This window comes from Tachypleus tridentatus, unplaced genomic scaffold (assembly GCF_004210375.1).
Source record: "Tachypleus tridentatus isolate NWPU-2018 unplaced genomic scaffold, ASM421037v1 Hic_cluster_1, whole genome shotgun sequence".
NCBI classification, from domain to species: Eukaryota; Metazoa; Arthropoda; class Merostomata; order Xiphosura; family Limulidae; genus Tachypleus; species Tachypleus tridentatus.
The window spans coordinates 22,736,683-22,759,670 of NW_027467777.1; the positions used below are offsets into that span (position 1 = coordinate 22,736,683).

Genomic DNA, 22,988 nt, shown 5'->3' on the forward strand with positions numbered 1-22,988 from the left:
GCCCCAAAGAACAGTGAAACAGTTTGAGTATTTAACTTATATAATTTTGGTGATACATTTTGATCTGATTGGAGAGCAAACAAATACAAGTCATGAAACTTAATAAATACAAAAAAACAACAAGTGTCTAAATTTGAGGCCTGGAACAAATGGCCTTCCTCCTCCCTTTAATTGGCCCTGTTTAATACCTTGTTATTATTTTCTTGAATGATAGTATTATCTTTACAATTAATTAATGCAGGTAACTTGGTTTTTAATGTCACCCTTCTTCAGTTATTTCTTATCGACAACTGTGCCGATGATTGGAGGACAGCTATGACATGGGAGAGGATAGGCCTAATCTTGCTGGAAATTATTGTTAGTGCTGTGCATCCAATACCTGGAGAGTATTACTTCACGTGGACCACGAGCCTGACTAATCAAGAAGGTCGTGTCGAGTCGACCGAAGTGCCAGTAGACGTTGTCTTGTCATTACCCATGTTTTTACGTCTTTATCTCATATGTCGAGTGATGTTGTTACACAGTAAACTCTTTACTGACGCATCTTCTCGCAGTATTGGAGCCCTGAACCGCATTAACTTCAACACCCGTTTTGTTCTTAAGACCCTCATGACGATATGTCCTGGGACAGTGTTGCTGGTATTTATGGTGTCCCTCTGGATTATCGCCAGCTGGACTCTCCGACTTTGTGAGAGGTAAGAATGCACAATGTTTTCTATCAACATGTTGTCGCTGTTGTGTTGGTTAGCACAAAACCAGTACTGTGTTTATTAGCACCAAATCCACTATTATATCTCAACATTATATAATATTAGATAGCACCACTGTTTTAAATCTACACTATATAACATTATCAAATCTCCTTAATGGTAACCCTACTCTTACGTTTCTATACTATACAACATTACCTAATCCTTTGGAGTATCCCTGTTGAACACATTCATTAACTAGAAACTTGTTTCACTTCTGGTTTGTTATTTCTATTTCATTTATTGCTTGTAATGATTGTTGCGATAGGCCTAACAGTGAAGTAATCTTTAGTTATTATATTGTATACAACTAGGCTCTACATCAAGCAGTTTCTTCTTTGGTTAAATGTTTGGTACATTTCAAGTATCAGAAGCATAGAACATTTATCATATAATTCCTGGAAATATTAAATAGCCAGAAGTTGAATTTTATCAGACGTAACAGTTTCTATGCTTACATTGTTTCATTTAAAATGTGAGAAACATTGTGTAATAATATGAAGTTGTCAATCCGTTGTGTACTTGTTATTTTAACCATTGCTATTATATCTGTTTATGAAGCCACGTCACTTTTATTTTTATTATCAATTATACAGGGTGTTCGGAAAGTTACTGCGCAGTTTTGTAATCATATTTTATTCAGTCTATTTCAAGCCAGCAACTGCTAGCGGTGTTTAGAAACAAATTAAGAAGGATCCAAGCCTGTATTGATGCCAACGGGAGTCACTTTCAACATTGTTTATAATTGTCATTCATATTTACTACCTGTATTCTATATTGAAACATGTCTGTTAATAAATATATAAGTGCACAGTAAATTTCCGAACACCCTGTACATCACTTTTACTAAACCTAACCTACTACACATAAGGTTAAGCCTAATTTACTCTATGTCAATTTTCCTAAACCTAGCCAAGAGCGCACATCAGGTTCACTAACCTAAATCAAATGCAATAGTTTTACTTAGCTTTAACATCTAAAAGCAAAGCGAAGTTGTTCATGTTAGTGTTTTAAAGATAAGGAACGAAAATAGTGAAGTTCGTGTGTACAAAGTTGATTGACCTAAATTGTGGTATTAAATATTTACATTTGTTGTATGATTTTACTTAATGTATTAAACTAGTTTTTGTTACAAAACTAGTCATCTAATCCACGTTTACCGTGTTTAACTGAAACTATTGCAAGCTGTTAAACTTAGAAAGTATCTTATTAGATATATTTAAGTGGAAAATGTCATCTGTTTAAATTAAGAAGTAACACCGTTGTAACGTACCATTTTTAAACACTAAAGAATACGAGATAAAAATTAAATGTATCACTTAGACATTTTGTTGGAAATGTCATATGAATTATTTAACACGTTTTTTGTAATGTTATAGACGTTATATCTTTTGTCGCTGAAGTTCTTTTGACTTTTGAAAGCCCGGCATGGCGAGATGGGTTCAGGCGTTCGACTCGTAATCTAAGAGTCGCAGGTTCGAATCCCCGTCGCATCAAACATGCTCGCCCCTTTCAGCCGTAGGAGCGTTATAATGTTACGGTTAATCCCACTATTCTTTGATAAAAGTGAAGCTTAAGAGTTGGGGAGGGTGGTGATGACTAGCTGCCTTCTCTCTAGTCTTACACTGCTAAATTAATGAAAGCTAGCGCAGATAGCCCTTGTGTAGCTTTGCGTGAAATTCAGAAACAAACTCTCTTTCTATAAGTACAAAAAAAAAGAACGCTAGAATGCTAGTCGTTAGTGATGTCATGGAATTAACAGGTAGTAATCGGTCATGCACTTTCAAGTGAAACGTGACAGCGTCACCAGTTTGGTAATGTTTTAATAAATTTGTTTTTATTTTTTTAACATCTTACAAACAAAAGTATAAAAATACAATATGCTCTGCTTAATTGGTTTATAATTCATAATGAATGTCACACCTTGCTAAAAGTAAACAAAAGGGCCCTTATTGAAAGAATATAATAGTTTTAAAATTATTTGTTTTTAACTGTCAATCCATTATTCGAGTCCTCTGATTTTAAGAAACGCTATCAACTAAACATGTACAACATAAGGACGCAAAATAAAAAGCCACAATTTTTTCATCCATCAATCGTTCTAATTTTGTACTACTTGTATACGTTTACGTTAATCTAATTTTACGTAAGTACTAGTAACCGAATCTAAACTCTCTAAACATGACAAAATTGGCCCCCTATAATTAATTAACCCAACTTCCATAAAGTAACACATTTTCAGCGTAAGTATTCACCAGATCCTTGTCGAACAATATTATCACTAGCCCTTGAGTAGCCACACATCATTACAACTCATTATGTGAAGTTGTTACGTAACAATACTGTTATCACTTGTCCTTGTTTAACCAGTTTATTAACGTGTAGTTGTGAAACAATATTGTTATCACTGGTCCTTGTTTAACCAGTTTATTGACGTGTAGTTGTGTAACAATATTGTTATCACTGGTCCTTGTTTAACCAGTTTATTGACGTGTAGTTGTGTAACAATATTGTTATCACTGGTCCTTGTTTAACCAGTTTATTAACGTGTAGTTGTGTAACAATACTGTTGCAACACAAATTGGCTGAATTTTCATGAGTAATAAATTAGATCAAAATAATAAAGCTAAAAGTGGAAATATATTTATATAACATATATATACATATTTATAACTATTTATAGATATATATTTATAACTAATCAAATATATATATATATATTTATAACTCCAAATATGGATAATTAACTGGCCATTCACTGGTCAACAAGGATTTTTAGATAAATACTGTTGTTTCGATTCTCGTTACACACGTTTTGTTTCCAGGTATCACGACGAAGATCACACGAATCTTCTAAACAGCATATGGATGGTCGTCATAACATTCTTATCTGTGGGGTACGGAGACATAGTACCAAACACGTACTGTGGTAGAGGTATAGCTGTAACCACGGGCCTTATGGTAAGTATGTGGTCACTTCTTATCTGTGGGGTATGGAAACATGGTATCAAATACGTGACTATGGTAGGTATGTAGTCATCATTTCTTTTTGCACTAAAAGCATTGAAAATAATTCCAATTTAGAAACAAAACAAACAAAGCTTCCAGAAAATTACATTTATGTTTCTGAAGAAACCAACACTTTTATGTATGAATACGCTGTTTATAAGTCTGATCAAACGGTATTTGTTGAGATTTGTGTTCAGTAAGAGAATCTTTGTTGTGTTATTGATTCTGGATAAACATAACAGTTCATGTATGGTGCACAGACAAACAGCCCACAAAAAATGTCACAAAATGAACTGGAAAATGTACGTAGAACAAAAGGTAACCACCAAAACGGTTTGTTACTGAAACAAAGGTAGAAGACGAATAGCCAGCCCTTAAAGAAATGTCAAGGAAACATGTGTAGGAATCTCCTAGAACAGCCATCGAAACGGTCTGTTACTGAAACAAAGGTCTTCTTCCTTCTACGGATAGCCCTTAAAGAAATGTCAAGGAAACATGTGTAGGAATCTTCTAGAACAGCCATCGAAACGGTCTGTTACTGAAACAAAGGTCTTCTACCTTCTACGGATAGCCCTTAAAGAAATGTCAAGGAAACATGTGTAGGAATCTCCTAGAACAGCCATCGAAACGGTCTGTTACTGAAACAAAGGTCTTCTACCTTCTACGGATAGCCCTTAAAGAAATCTCAAGGAAACTTGTATAGGAATCTTCTAGAACAGATTAAGCTAGACGGTCTTTTGTCCTTCTTCTTATCGGTTTTTCCACTTAGTTGAGTTCGTCCAGTATCTTACATGACCAATGAGTTGGATGGCAAAAAAGGAAGAAATATAGAGCGTGGACTAGAACACTGGACCTTATTGTTTGTTCTTTAGCCAGAGATAAAAGATACTGACGGGCGTGTATCTCTCATAACCCGTACCTTATTCTCTCGTTGTTTATGCTGTTGTCCTGGAAGTAATGTAATTATTTCAGTTTGACCTCACGTATTGGAAAAAATTGCAGTTGGTCATCCCTACAAAAACTGAATAAAACATCAAGTATCAGTTGTCCATGTTGAATAGCTGTTCATGTCAGATATCACTGGGTAGACGTAACCACTTATTAAAACTTATTAGAATATGAAATAAAAACAAATGTAACCACCTCTAGAGACATAAAACGTTTAAGTAAATCTGTATATTTGCTTCATGAAATTTAACAAGTTAATTGTGTTACACTCTCGGTTTCACTCAGATCCAAAACTCTGAACTATTTATATCAAGAAACTTGAACATTTCAGTCACGATAATAGTCACTCATCAATAAAAAACAACAATAAATATAATTTGTTATTATTTATAATTAACTTACGACAAGTTTTCAAATGTGAATGACAGTGCAATTATTTCCTACCAAATTAGTGTAGAATATTCTATTTGTGATATAAAACTAGAGTAGAATATTCTATTTGTGATATAACACTATGGTAGAATATTCTGTTTGTGATATAACACTGGGGTAGAATATTCTGTTTGTGATATAACACTAGGGTAGAATATTCTGTTTCTGATATAACACTAGGGTAGAATATTCTGTTATAATATAACACTAGTATATAATATACCATTTATAATATAAAACTGGTATAGAATATACTATTGTAGTATAACACTATTATATAATATACTGTTGTAATATAACACTAGTACAGAATATGCTGTTTGTAATATAACACTAGTAGAGAATATAGTGTTCGTAACATGACACAAGTATACAATATACTTTTTGTAATACAAGACTATTATAGAATACACTGTTCGTAATACATCACTAGTGTAGAATATACTGTTTGTAATATGACTTTAGTAGAGAATATACTGTTGTAATATAGCGCAAGTGGAGAATATCATATTTGTAATGTGACACTAGTATAGAACACTCTGTTTGTAATATAAATCGTATATGGAATATAAGATTGTGATATGACTCTAGTATAGAATATCATGTTTGAAATACAACACTAGTATAGAATATCATGTTTGAAATACAACACTAGTATAGAATATGCTGTTTGTAATATAACTCTAGTATAGAATATATTTGTAATATAACACTAGTATAGAACATACTGTTTGTAACCTAAGACTACTACAGAATATAATGTTTGTGAAATAACACTAGTTTAGAATATCCTGTTTGTAATATATCACTAGTATAGGATATACTGTTTCTAATGTAACACTAGTAGAGAGTATACTGTTGTAGTATAGCACAAGTGGAAGATATCATATTCTAATATAACACTAGCATAGAACATGCTGTTTGTAACATAAGAATTCTATAGAACACACTCTTTTTAATATAACACCAGTACGGAATATCCTATTTGTAATATAAAACTATTATAAAACATGCTGTTTGTAATATAACGTTAGTATATTACATTGTGCTTTTAACATAACACCATTAAACGACACTGTTTGTAATATAACAGTAATATAGAATATATTATTTATAATATAACACAAGTATAAAATATACTGTTTGTAATATAACACAAGTATAGAACATACTGTTTGTAACATAACACCAGTATGGAATATCCTGTTTGTAATATAAAACCAGTATAGAACATACAGTTTGTAATATAACACAAGTATAGAATATCGTTTTTGTAATGTAACACTATTAGAGAATATACTCTCTGTACTATATCACTAGAGTAGAATATACTGTTTGTAATATAACACTAGTATAGAACACACTATTTGTAATATAACACTAGTATAGAACACACTATTTGTAATATAACACCAGTTTAGAATATATTATTCGTAATATGACACTAGTATAAAATGTACTGTTTGTTATATAACACTAGTATAGAACATAGTGTTTGTATCATAATACTACTATAAAATACAATATTTGTGATATAACACTAGTTTAAAATATCATGTTTGTAGTATAACACTAGTATAAAATATACAGTTTGTAATATGACACTGGTATAGAACATAGTGTTTGTAACATAAAACTACTTTAGAACAGAATACTTGTATTATAACACTAGTATAGAATATCGTGTTTGAAATATATCACTAGTATAGAATATATTATGTTTCTAACATAACACTAGTATAGAAAATACTGTTTGGAACGTAAAACTACTATAGAATATAAAATAGAAACGTGCTTGAGTTCATTGTATTAATATAAACGATGTCTAAATTATGTTAACTCGAACATTCTCCGTTGTAAAGATTTGGTGTTCACACTATGCCTCTATTTTCTTCTTCCTTTCATAATCCATCTGATATAAATATCGAAGGTATACCAGCACCTATTTCTGCAGTCCAGTCAAACATAAACCCATAAGCTGTATCTGGTGACTTAATTGGTATGTCTTCGTTCGCAATATCATTAATACCTGTCTCATTCTACAGCTGCTTGAGGTATTTCGCTGTTAAACTGATACAATACATGTGCATGTAACTTTTAAAGTTCTTCCAATATATATCCATCTGAACTATGTTGGTGCCTGGAACATGGAAAGAGCTTTCACTACTGATCTTTCTGTTGATGGATTATCATCTGATACAAAAAATGTACTGTTTTACTTCGTCTGAGTTACGACTCAATGTAAGCCTTTTTCTTGAGGATCCTGGTACCCAAAGATGATCCATGTTCCTACATTTACCTTGTCATTTAGTACAAGAGCTACATATATTTATATTAATTCCCTACCTGAACATATATTTCTAATCTGAGTGCATAAATATATTACATCAAAGAAGGTTGCTACATACCCTTTCCAAAACGTTATTAATTTTCGGTAGGATCATACTAACCGCGTAATACGAAACAATGTCAAAATGTAGTTCTGATACAATCCGTCCTATCGTGTCTATTATACGGCTTCAACACGATTAGCTATTTTTAATATTCTAGCCTTTTATTATAGCATTTACACAATCCTCTATGTAATAATAAGTAGAAAAATATAATATGCGAAAGAAAAGTGGGCCGATATATAAAATACAAAACCTAATTTACCATTTCATTCCGACATCACAACATTGATTAACTAACCTTGCATGACGTAAGTATTCATTATTCCAATGACAACCGATGACGAGTTTTCTCTGTGTTGATATGAAGCTATTACGTACCAGGAAAATGTGATCTTCCAGGTGTTAGTTACAAAACAACGATTATTACTGGAAACTGAGAAAGATTACAGCAAGGGATGTAATTATGTCCATAAAGATGTAATTTTGAACAAGTGTAACTTTTACGTAGAGATCACATATACATTGTGTATATTTTATGTACAAGTAATATTAGATTAAACAAATCAATATAACATTTTTCAGTTGCTTTTCTTGTGTTTCACTGGTACGATAAACTATGTTGTCTTCTCAACCGGACATAATATAGTAACTCTAAAATACGAAATCTGAGAAAGATTATTAGTTTTGCTGTGTTTTTAACAAACACGTATTTTTAGATGAACAGTATTTGGCAAAATTGGATATTATTATCTGAGCTATGTTATTAAGAGGATATAACTGGATGTTATTAACTGGAGTATGTTGCTAAGAGACACATTGTTTAGATAAACAATACTGGTTATAAATGGATGTTATTAACTGAACTATTGCTAAGAGACACATTGTTCAGTTGAACAATACTGGTTATAACTACTAAGTTGCTAAGAGATATAGTGTTGAAATGAACAGTGTTGGGTAGAACTTATCTAGCTTTCACTGCTAATAAAGTGTCTAAATCCGAAAAAACAAGACAATATTGTGAAGTATTTCAACGTATAAGAACAACCACAGAGACTGAACAACACTATTAACCTTTTCCACATGCCGTGAGTTCACACTGGATATTGTCAGATAGAAGACTCAGAAAATCCTCCTCATATTGAGAATCCTTGACCATTTATTATAGTGTAACGAGGAGACTCAACTTTAATGGAATATAGTACCAATCAGGTTATACGATTGAGAACTATTGAGACAAAACCGTAAAGATGTCCCATCTCTCTGTTATGAACACATGTTTCAAAGTAATCCAATATCTGGATCCATATTTAGATCCAGGACAAATCTTGAGAGGGCTGTTTTATGCTAATTGTCCATCTTGTGTAAAGTGTTTGTATACATTTTACAGACACACACACACACACAAGTACCAATTGTAATGCAGGTACAGTTTGAGGTAATTTAATGTAAACATTTGATGAAACACTCAATTCTGAATTGCTTTATTTTCTAATAACTATGAACGAATTTTTGTAGCATATCAACTAACGTCTGTTGGTTTTTGTACTGATCATTGTATCATTAAAGTAGGATAGTTTTAAAATTAGATATACCAGAACTTCATCTGTTATCTCTGTTGTTTAACTATTTACTGACGTCTCCCAGGGAGCCGGATGTACAGCCCTCGTTGTAGCTGTTATAGCCCGAAAACTGGAGCTTACTCGGGCTGAAAAGCATGTCCACAACTTCATGGTGCACACGCAACTAACTAAACGGGTTAGTATTAAAATAATAGATACTTAAATAACCCAACACGTTAGTATCTGATATGTATGTGTTACTAATATAACATAAACGCAATTAAATAAACGAGTTAACATCTGGCATGTACGTATCACTAATATGACAGATATTCGATAGAAACAACCGGCTAGAATCTCATTTCTAGACTGTATCGTATTTGCGTTAAATGCTGTGTAGCAAAAGTTCTGTCTCTAGTACGGCCGCGTCGCAGGCTATCATAAATATCTAATGTCTTTTTTTGAAATACAAACTCGTGAAAATTACATTCAAGCCAAACCTTTTATTTCAGGCCTTTCTGAATGAAATTCAATATCTGTTCATATATATGAGGATATTTATCATACACTGAGTATTGATGTTACAAAAAGAACAAATATATGAGGATATTTCTCATACACTGAGTATTGATGTTACAAAAAGAACAAAGATATAAGGATATTTATAATGCACTGAGTATTGATGTTACAAAAAGAACAAATATATGAGGATATTTATAATACACTGAGTATTGATGTTACAAAAAGAACAAATATATGACGATATTTATAACACACTGAGTATTGATGTTACAAAAAGAACAAATATATGAGGATATTTATAATGCACTGATTATTGATTTTATATAAAGAACAAATATATGAGAATATTTATTATACACTGAGTGTTGATGTTACAAAAAGAACAAATATATGAGGATATTTATAATGTACTGAGTATTGATTTTATATAAAGAACAAATATATGAGGATATTTATAATGCACTGAGTATTGATGTTACAAAAAGAACAAATATATGAGGATATTTATAATGCACTGAGTATTGATTTTATATAAGGAACAAATATATGAGGATATTTATAATGCACTGAGTATTGATGTTACAAAAAGAACAAATATATGAGGATATTTATAATGCACTGAGTATTGATGTTACAAAAAGAACAAATATATGAGGATATTTATAATGAATATTGAGATTCCTTGAAGTTAATACGTTATTAAGTTTCTGTATACTTTCCACTGTGTTAGGATTTTTATAGTAATATCACTGTATGTTGGTGGTGTTATAAATTCCAAAGATATAAACGAATGATATCTAATTTAAGCTAAATGTAAATCCGTCAACAGCAACTTTTGTTAATGACAATAGTGTGTCATATTTATTAAATACATTTATTGAATAAACATCATTTCATTTTAATTTTTTAGCTAAAAAATGCAGCAGCAAATGTTCTGCGAGAAACATGGTTAATCTATAGGAACACCAAACTGGTTAAACGAGTAAATTTTGGCAAAGTCAGACATCACCAGCGAAAATTTCTTCTGGCCATTTACAGGTAGACAGAATTATAAATTAGATTCCTGTAACTTGGTAACAAAGTAATAACATTGTAAAAGATACATACTCTTATTTAAAAAAATAAGGTTTGATTGTGTTTGTTTACTACAAACATGTCGTTTGTCCAATTGAAATAATTCTCTTGCATTATACTTTTCTGTGGTTGAATTTAAAAAAAAGGTATACTTTTAATTAATCCATCTTTATATATTATAATGTGCTTGTCTTCTAAGTTATCATGTGTCAGTGTTCTCTTTTTCTTAGTCTTTAGAAGTAGTAATAATATAAATTACCAGTGTTTTACGTTATCATAAGTCAGTGTTCTCTTGTTCTTTGTCTTTAGAATTAGTAATATTATAAATTACCAGTTTTATGTTATCATGTGTGTGTACATTCATTAAGTGTATTTAGAAGTAGTTATGCTATAAATTACCAGTTTTATGTTATCATGTGTGTGTACATTCATTAAGTGTATTTAGAAGTAGTTATGCTATAATTTACCAGTTTTATGTTATCATGTGTTTGTACATTCATTAAGTTTATTTAGAAGTAGTTATGCTATAAATTACCAGTTTTATGTTATCATGTGTGTGTACATTCATTAAGTTTATTTAGAAGTAGTTTATTATAATTTACCAGTTTTATGTTATCATGTGTGTGTACATTCATTAAGTGTATTTAGAAGTAGTTATGCTATAAATTACCAGTTTTATGTTATCATGTGTGTGTACATTCATTAAGTTTATTTAGAAGTAGTTTATTATAATTTACCAGTTTTATGTTATCATGTGTGTGTACATTCATTAAGTTTATTTAGAAGTAGTTATGCTATAATTTACCAGTTTTATGTTATCATGTGTGTGTACATTCATTAAGTTTCTTTAGAAGTAGTTATGCTATAATTTACCAGTTTTATGTTATCATGTGTGTGTACATTCATTAAGTTTCTTTAGAAGTTGTTATGCTATAATTTACTAGTTTTATGTTATCATGTGTGTGTACATTTATTAAGTTTCTTTAGAAGTAGTTATGCTATAATTTACCAGTTTTATGTTATCATGTGTGTGTACATTCATTAAGTTTCTTTAGAAGTAGTTTATTATAATTTACCAGTTTTATGTTATCATGTGTGTGTACATTCATTAAGTTTCTTTAGAAGTAGTTTATTATAATTTACCAGTTTTATGTTATCATGTGTGTGTACATTCATTAAGTGTATTTAGAAGTAGTTATGCTATAATTTACCAGTTTTATGTTATCATGTGTTTGTACATTCATTAAGTGTATTTAGAAGTAGTTTATTATAATTTACCAGTTTTATGTTATCATGTGTGTGTACATTCATCAAGTTTATTTAGAAGTAGTTATGCTATAATTTACCAGTTTTATGTTATCATGTGTTTGTACATTCATTAAGTGTATTTAGAAGTAGTTTATTATAATTTACCAGTTTTATGTTATCATGTGTGTGTACATTCATTAAGTTTATTTAGAAGTAGTTATGCTATAATTTACCAGTTTTATGTTATCATGTGTTTGTACATTCATTAAGTGTATTTAGAAGTAGTTTATTATAATTTACCAGTTTTATGTTATCATGTGTGTGTACATTCATTAAGTTTCTTTAGAAGTAGTTATGCTATAATTTACCAGTTTTATGTTATCATGTGTGTGTACATTCATTAAGTTTCTTTAGAAGTAGTTTATTATAATTTACCAGTTTTATGTTATCATGTGTGTGTACATTCATTAAGTTTCTTTAGAAGTAGTTTATTATAATTTACCAGTTTTATGTTATCATGTGTGTGTACATTCATTAAGTTTCTTTAGAAGTAGTTTATTATAATTTACCAGTTTTATGTTATCATGTGTCAGTGTCCTCTTGTTTTATACACCAGTTTTATGTTATCATGTGTCAATGTCCTCTTGTTTTATACACCAGTTTTATGTTATCATGTGTCAGTGTTCTCTTGTTTTATACACCAGTTTTATGTTATCATGTGTCAGTGTTCTCTTGTTTTATACACCAGTTTTATGTTATCATGTGTCAGTGTTCTCTTGTTTTATACACCAGTTTTATGTTATCATGTGTGTGTACATTCTTTAAGTTTATTTAGAAGTAGTTATGCTATAATTTAACGGTGTTTCACGTTCTCATATTTCAGTTTCCTCTTGTTCCTCGTCTTTAGAAGTAGTTTGTTGTAATTTATCAGTTTGTTTATGTTTTCATGTTTTAATGTTCTCTTGTTCATAGTGTTTAGAAATATTTTGTTATAGTTTACCAGAGTTTTATTTTATCACGTGTCTATGTTCTCTTGTTCATAGTCTTGAGAAATAGTTAAACGTATTATTCAAGATGTTTTGTTCTTTCTCTTAATGTAACCATCTCATCCTTCAGGACAAAGAGATTAAATAACTTGTAACCAATGTTCTTTATATGATATAAAACAGTTTTATTACAGTGTAATCGTATTTTTATAAAAAATGTACAAATGTTTTGTTAATCTGTATCCATACTATTCTGTTGGACAAACAGGTGTTTTGTTATTTTGTGACAAAATTGTTATGTCATATACTATTGTTTTCATATACTCTAACCATATTGTTGAATAATATTTGCAGATGTTGTTAATTTATGGAACTAGTAGTAGGTGCTCTATGCAATTACATCAAAACCAGAAATTACATTTTTCTAGCAGTAACTGTCATAATTCTGCTACATTCTTCATTTCAGTCTGAGAAAAGTTAAAATGGACCAAGAAAAACTTATGGACAGTTCCAGCACTATTAATGATATGGCAAAGGTAAGAATTGCTTATATCGGACATCAAGGTCCACGTCTATGTCACACATGTACTACATACTACAAGACTACTATTACGGGTAAGAAGTGAATACATTGGACTACAAGGTCTACTTGTATGTCACGTGCAGTAGTAATACCATATCAGTAGAACACACAGGAGAACACATCATTGTAGTAAAATACACCAGACAACAGTAAGAACATCATTGTAGTAAAATACACCAGACAACAGTAAGAAAATCATTGTAGTAATATACACCAGACAACAGTAAGAATATCATTGTAGTAATATACATCAGAGAATAGTAGGAACATCATTGTAGTAATATACACCACGCAACAGTAAGAACATTATTGTAGTAATATACACCAAAGAACAGTAAAACATCATTGTAGTAATATACACCAGAGAACAGTAAGAATATCATTGTAGTAATATACACCAGACAACAGTAAGAATATCATTGTAGTAAAATACACCAGACAACAGTAAGAATATCATTGTAGTAATATACACCAGAGAATAGTAAAAACATCGTTGTGGTAATATACACCAGACAACAGTAAGAATATCATTGTAGAAAATACACCAGAGAACAGTAAGAATATCATTGTAGTAATATACACCAGACAACAGAAAGAACATCATTGTAGTATTATACACCAGAGAATAGTAAGAACATCATTGTAGTAATATACACCAGACAACAGTAAGAATATCATTGTAGTAAAATACACCAGAAAACAGTAAGAACATCATTGTAGTAATATACACCAGACAACAGTAAGAATATCATTGTAGTAATATACATCAGAGAATAGTAGGAACATCATTGTAGTAATATACACCACGCAACAGTAAGAACATTATTGTAGTAATATACACCAAAGAACAGTAAAACATCATTGTAGTAATATACACCAGAGAACAGTAAGAATATCATTGTAGTAATATACACCAGACAACAGTAAGAATATCATTGTAGTAAAATACACCAGACAACAGTAAGAATGTCATTGTTGTAATATACACCAGAGAATAGTAAAAACATCATTGTGGTAATATACACCAGACAACAGTAAGAATATCATTGTAGAAAATACACCAGAGAACAGTAAGAATATCATTGTAGTAAAATACACCAGACAACAGTAAGAACATCATTGTAGTAAAATACACCAGGCAACAGTAAGAATATCATTGTAGTAAAATACACAAGAGAACAGAAAGAACATCATTGTAGTATTATACACCAGAGAATAGTAAGAACATCATTGTAGTAATATACACCAGAGAATAGTAAGAACATCATTGTAGTAATATACAGCAGAGAATAGTAAGAACATCATTGTAGTAATATACACCAGACAACAGCAAGAATATCACTGTAGTAAAATACACCAGACAACAGTAAGAATTTCACTGTCGTAAAATACACCAGAGAACAGTAAGAATATCATTGTCGTAAAATACACCAGAGAACAGTAAGAACATCATTGTAGTAAAATACACCAAAGAACAGTAAAACATCATTGTAGTAATATACACCAGAGAACAGTAAGAATATCATTGTAGTAATATACACCAGACAACAGTAAGAATATCATTGTAGTAAAATACACCAGACAACAGTAAGAACATCATTGCAGTAAAATACACCAGAGAACAGTAAGAATATCATTGTAGTAATATACACCAGAGAATAGTAAAAACATCATTGTGGTAATATACACCAGACAACAGAAAGAACATCATTGTAGTATTATACACCAGAGAATAGTAAGAACATCATTGTAGTAATATACACCAGACAACAGTAAGAATATTATTGTAGTAAAATACACCAGAAAACAGTAAGAACATCATTGTAGTAATATACACCAGACAACAGTAAGAATATCATTGTAGTAATATACATCAGAGAATAGTAGGAACATCATTGTAGTAATATACACCACGCAACAGTAAGAACATTATTGTAGTAATATACACCAAAGAACAGTAAAACATCATTGTAGTAATATACACCAGAGAACAGTAAGAATATCATTGTAGTAATATACACCAGACAACAGTAAGAATATCATTGTAGTAAAATACACCAGACAACAGTAAGAATATCACTGTAGTAATATACACCAGAGAATAGTAAAAACATCATTGTGGTAATATACACCAGACAACAGTAAGAATATCATTGTAGAAAATACACCAGAGAACAGTAAGAATATCATTGTAGTAAAATACACCAGACAACAGTAAGAACATCATTGTAGTAAAATACACCAGGCAACAGTAAGAATATCATTGTGGTAAAATACACAAGAGAACAGAAAGAACATCATTGTAGTATTATACACCAGAGAATAGTAAGAACATCATTGTAGTAATATACACCAGAGAATAGTAAGAACATCATTGTAGTAATATACAGCAGAGAATAGTAAGAACATCATTGTAGTAATATACACCAGACAACAGCAAGAATATCACTGTAGTAAAATACACCAGACAACAGTAAGAATATCATTGTAGTAATATACACCAGACAACAGTAAGAATATCACTGTCGTAAAATACACCAGAGAACAGTAAGAATATCATTGTCGTAAAATACACCAGAGAACAGTAAGAACATCATTGTAGTAAAATACACCAGAAAACAGTAAGAACATCATTGTAGTAATATACACCAGACAACAGTAAGAATATCATTGTAGTAATATACATCAGAGAATAGTAAAACATCATTGTAGTAATATACACCAGAGAACAGTAAGAATATCATTGTAGTAATATACACCAGACAACAGTAAGAATATCATTGTAGTAAAATACACCAGACAACAGTAAGAACATCATTGCAGTAAAATACACCAGAGAACAGTAAGAATATCATTGTAGTAATATACACCAGACAACAGTAAGAATATCATTGTAGTAATATACACCAGAGAATAGTAAAAACATCATTGTGGTAATATACACCAGACAACAGTAAGAATATCATTGTAGAAATACACCAGAGAACAGTAAGAATATCATTGTAGTAAAATACACCAGACAACAGTAAGAACATCATTGTAGTAAAATACACCAGACAACAGTAAGAACATCATTGCAGTAAAATACACCAGACAACAGTAAGAACATCATTGTAGTAAAATACACCAGGCAACAGTAAGAATATCATTGTAGTAAAATACACAAGAGAACAGAAAGAACATCATTGTAGTAAAATACACCAGACAACAGAAAGAACATCATTGTAGTATTATACACCAGAGAATAGTAAGAACATCATTGTAGTAATATACACCAGACAACAGTAAGAATATCATTGTAGTAAAATACACCAGAAAACAGTAAGAACATCATTGTAATAATATACACCAGACAACAGTAAGAATATCATTGTAGTAATATACATCAGAGAATAGTAGGAACATCATTGTAGTAATATACACCACGCAACACTAAGAACATTATTGTAGTAATATACACCAAAGAACAGTAAAACATCATTGTAGTAATATACACCAGAGAACAGTAACAATATCATTGTAGTAATATACACCAGACAACAGTAAGAATATCATTGTAGTAAAATACACCAGACAACAGTAAGAATATCATTGTAGTAATATACACCAGACAACAGTAAGAACATCATTGTAGTAAAATACACCAGACAACAGTAAGAACATCATTGCAGTAAAATACACCAGACAACAGTAAGAACATCACTGTAGTAAAATACACCAGGCAACAGTAAGAACATCATTGTAGTAAAATACACAAGAGAACAGAAAGAACATCATTGTAGTATTATACACCAGAGAATAGTAAGAACATCATTGCAGTAATATACACCAGAGAATAGTAAGAACATCATTGTAGTATTATACACCAGACAACAGTAAGAATATCATTGTAGTAATATACACCAGAGAATAGTAAGAACATCATTGTAGTAATTTACAGCAGAGAATAGTAAGAACATCATTGTAGTAATATACACGAGGCAACAGTAAGAATATCACTGTAGTAAAATACACCAGACAACAGTAAGAATATCATTGTTGTAATATACACCAGACAACAGTAAGAATATCACTGTCGTAAAATACACCAGAGAACAGTAAGAATATCATTGTAGAAATACACCAGAGAACAGTAAGAACATCATTGTAGTAAAATACACCAGACAACAGTAAGAACATTATTGCAGTAAAATACACCAGACAACAGTAAGAACATCATTGTAGTAAAATACACCAGGCAACAGTAAGAATATCATTGTAGTAAAATACACAAGAGAACAGTAAGAATATCATTGTAGAAATACACCAGAGAACAGTAAGAATATCATTGTAGTAAAATACACCAGACAACAGTAAGAACATCATTGTAGTAAAATTCACCAGACAACAGAAAGAACATCATTGTAGTATTATACACCAGAGAATAGTAAGAACATCATTGTAGTAATATACACCATACAACAGTAAGAATATCATTGTAGTAAAATACACCAGAAAACAGTAAGAACATCATTGTAGTAATATACACCAGACAACAGTAAGAATATCATTGTAGTAATATACATCAGAGAATAGTAGGAACATCATTGTAGTAATATACACCACGCAACAGTAAGAACATTATTGTAGTAATATACACCAAAGAACAGTAAAACATCATTGTAGTAATATACACCAGAGAACAGTAAGAATATCATTGTAGTAAAATACACCAGACAACAGTAAGAATATCATTGTAGTAATATACACCAGAGAATAGTAAAAACATCATTGTGGTAATATACACCAGACAACAGTAAGAATATCATTGTAGAAAATACACCAGAGAACAGTAAAAATATCATTGTAGTAAAATACACCAGAGAACAGTAAGAACATCATTGTAGTAAAATACACCAGACAACAGTAAGAACATCATTGCAGTAAAATACACCAGACAACAGTAAGAACATCATTGTAGTAAAATACACCAGGCAACAGTAAGAATATCATTGTAGTAAAATACACAAGAGAACAGAAAGAACATCATTGTAGTATTATACACCAGAGAATAGTAAGAACATCATTGTAGTAATATACACCAGAGAATAGTAAGAATATCATTGTAGTAATATACACCAGACAACCGTAAGAATATCATTGTAGTAATATACACCAGAGAATAGTAAGAACATCATTGTAGTAATATACACCAGAGAATAGTAAGAACATCATTGTAGTAATATACAGCAGAGAATAGTAAGAACATCATTGTAGTAATATACACAAGACAACAGTAAGAATATCACTGTAGTAAAATACACCAGAAAACAGTAAGAATATCATTGTAGTAATATACACCAGACAACAGTAAGAATATCACTGTCGTAAAATACACCAGAGAACAGTAAGAATATCATTGTCATAAAATACACCAGAGAACAGTAAGAACTTCATTGTAGTAAAATACACCAGACAATAGTAAGAACATCATTGTAGTAAAATACACCAGACAATAGAAAGAACATCATTGTAGTAATATACACCAGAGAACACTAAGAATATCATTGTAGTAAAATACACCAGACAATAGTAAGAACATCATTGTAGTAAAATACACCAGACAATAGTAAGAACATCATTGTAGTAAAATACACCAGACAATAGAAAGAACATCATTGTAGTAATATACACCAGAGAATAGTAAGAACATTATTGTAGTAAAATACACCAGAGAATAGTAAGAACATCATTGTAGTAATATACAGCAGACAACAGTAGGAATATCATTGTAGTAAAATACACCAGAGAACAGTTAGAACATCATTGTAGTAAAATACACCAGACAACAGTAAGAATATCATTGTAGTAAAATACACCAGAGAACAGTTAGAACATCATTGTAGTAATATACACCAGACAACAGTAAGAATATCATTGTAGTAATATACACCAGACAACAGTAAGAATATCATTGTAGTAATATACACCAGAGAATAGTAGGAACATCATTGTAGTAATATACACCACGCAACAGTAAGAACATCATTGTAGTAATATACACCAAAGAACAGTAAGAATATCATTGTAGTAATATACACCAGAGAACAGTAAGAATATCTTTGTAGTAATATACACCAGAGAACAGTAAGAACATCATTGTAGTAAAATACACCAGAGAACAGTAAGAACATCATTGTAGTAAAATACACCAGAGAACAGTGAGAACATCATTGTAGTAATATACACCAGACAACAGTAAGAACATCATTGTAGTAATATACACCAGACAACAGTAAGAACATCATTGTAGTAAAATACACCAGAGAACAGTAAGAACATCATTGTAGTAATATACACCACGCAACAGTAAGAACATCATTGTAGTAATATACACCAAAAAACAGTAAGAATATCATTGTAGTAATATACACCAGAGAACAGTAAGAATATCATTGTAGTAATATACACCAGAGAACAGTAAGAATATCATTGTAGTAAAATACACCAGAGAACAGTAAGAACATCATTGTAGTAATATACACCACGCAACAGTAAGAACATCATTGTAGTAATATACACCAGACAACAGTAAGAACATCATTGTAGTAAAATACACCAGATAACAGTAAGAACATCATTGTAGTAATGTACACCAGACAACAGTAAGAACATCATTGTAGTAAAATACACCAGAGAACAGTAAGAACATTATTGTAGTAATATACACCAGACAACAGTAAGAACATCACTGTAGTAAAATACACCAGAGAACAGTAAGAACATCATTGTTGTAAAATGCACCAGAGAACAGTAAGAACATCATTGTTGTAAAATACACTACAGTACAGTCATAACATCACTACAGGGTGTAGCGGATTTTTTACTTTAGTAAACTATACCAATAGTATATTGTGTTTTTTATTAGAATAAAAATGTTTTGATTTTTCTTTTGTTGTTTTTATGAATAATTTCACCACTTATATAAATATATGTGTTGTATGTAGTGTGTTAACTTCTCAAAGTTGTACTCTTACAAAGTTGAAGCATTATGGGACTGTATCAGACATCAGTGCATGCATATCTTTTACTTGTTTTATTAACTAATTTTATTGTTTCATAGTTAAGTCACTTCACATTTCTAGTTTATTTATTTCGCATTCTGTTTTCACTTCAATTTATCAGTAGATGTACTCACTAGATTTGTTGTAGGGTAGTAAAAATCTGAGATAATTCTCGCACCTAAAGGTTGGAAAGGATGGTCAGAGCTTACCAGAAAACGATCACCCACAAGTAAGGTCTTCTAGTTATAAACAAGTTCTGTTTGCACTCAGCTTCCACCACATCCTTGTTACATTTTTCAAGAGCTCCTTGTTAACCATTAAGAAAGTGTTAGATTAAAGTTCCCTCGTCTGTTTAGATGTCAGTAAACTTTAAATTTATCGTGTTGTTTGAATCTTCTGTTGGAGAGTTTACTCTTTTGGTTCGTAACTAAATATTGAGTAATACACGCCAGTGGCTTTATTAATGACGTAAACTATCTCATAAATAGTTCTTTATTTCTCCGTAATAGAAGTGTATGGTTTGATCGACACAAAAAAACATGCTATAACAACTTTGTCATGCTTTCGAAATTTACATCAGCACTTATTCATGTGTTTCTCGCACGAATTGAGCACTAACACTAATTGGGCACTAACACTTATTGGGCACTGGCACTAATTGAGCACTAACACAAATTATGCATTAGCACTAATAGTTTCATAAGTCTCTAAGTGTATTTACTAAATTTTTTACTTATTTTATTCAGGTCCAGAATACAGTGTACGAGATTGTCTCTGATATGAACCAACGCCAGGAAACCATGGAGAAGCAAGTAGCGACACTAGTGGAGGAAATAGGAAACATTCAGGAACAGATCCGAAACCTCCCTATTATCATAACCCAGTCCTTGGTCCAACACTTGAGTGACGATCTGAATGCTGGGAGACAAGGGGGAGATAGTCAGTTCACTCATCTGGGTGTTATGTACCCCGATTGGTCTCCAGTAGATGTAACGACTGGTCAGAATATCAGAGGGGTACGGCTACCCCCTCTTATGCCTAAAGCTGATTCCACGAGCAATTAAATGTGTCCTTTCAGTCTTCAGGTGACTGGTGTTTCTCTCTAAGGATACTTGAAGACCGAACATGAAAACATTAAGCCTTTAATAAAAAGATTTGATAAATTTTGACTACCCACTCACAGCTAACCTCACTCTGAACTAGAAAGCTAAAATCCGTTGTATGTTTCTACAATCCAGCAGCAAACTGGTATGACCAAAATAATGGTCAACGTGAAATCTATCCTAATTTTATGTTTTCAGTGTAGTTTCTCTCTTCACGTTTAAGCAATATTGTTATGGGTGAGGTAGTTAGTAAACATCGAAACACGGTGTCTTATAGAACTTTAAAAGGTATTTTACTCGTTTGTTTCTCGCGGGGAAGCGCGTTTTCCAGGAATGTTTTTTAACACTTTCAAAAACACTGTTTAAATGTGCTGCCATCTATGTATGATTGTTTAGGAGATGTATTTTCAATAGGTTTGTCTAACAAATAATAACCACACGACTGAGTTAGTCTTTTAATCTTAGTAAGATAAACCTAGTTCAATTGACAGTTACAAATAATTAATGTTAACCTAGTTAACAACACTATATATATTGAATATATATATCTTAATAAGATAAACCTAGTTCAATTCACAGTTACAAATAATTAATGTTAAACTAGTACTATGGAAAAACAGAACGTAGACTTTTACGAATTTTCGACAATTATATGGTTATAATTAACGAAGACACACTGTTATGTTTTGTGATGTCATGTTTGTGTTACATGATATCCTTTCTGTATTTCGTTGAGACATGTTCTCGTTCATCAGAATATTTTGATCTGAAGTGTTAGTGTAATAAGATAAAAGTAATTCTTTCATTGTTCTACAGTACCACACCTAAATTCACCTAATCTCGTAGTAACTCACGAGAAATGAGCTCAATAAACATTGAATATATATTCGTCCCTCTGCAATAAATACAAACCTGATATACCTTTAGCGTCAATTAATTTTGTTAGTGAGTAAAATGCCCTCTTGTAAACATATTCGAACCCGAGACTAGTCTGTTATAATGTTAAGTTACTTAGGATATTTAAAGAAGAATTTGAGAAATACCTTAAAACTTTGACAAATATGTTGTTTTCTCTTTGTTGACGTATGTGTTACGTCACTACAATATTTAAACCAGAATTCTAATAATCCTTAATCTGGGTAGAAAACGCTCATGTCGTGAGGTTATCTTCATAATTTTTCAAACAACCTTCATCACTCACGCACGACTGTTCACAATCAAACCATGTCTTTCTTCCACCAGCAGCGAAAACAAAGAAAGAAACCGAATAAATAATACAGCTTTATTTGATAATGTAATATTTTATACAGTTATAATATATCTGTTACACCACGAGTCT

At 31.1% G+C, this 22,988-nt stretch overlaps 1 protein-coding gene across 1 annotated transcript; it reads left to right on the top strand.

Moving 5' to 3' along the window:
* Positions 1–207: 207 nt before the first annotated feature.
* Positions 208–22,265, top strand: LOC143241714 (small conductance calcium-activated potassium channel protein-like). Its single transcript, XM_076484941.1, has 6 exons — positions 208–695; positions 3,575–3,710; positions 9,176–9,286; positions 10,523–10,650; positions 13,387–13,456; positions 21,293–22,265. The coding sequence occupies exons 1-6, from the start codon at positions 208–210 to the stop codon at positions 21,608–21,610; spliced, it is 1,251 nt and encodes a 416-aa protein (XP_076341056.1). The 3' UTR covers positions 21,611–22,265.
* Positions 22,266–22,988: the final 723 nt, after the last annotated feature.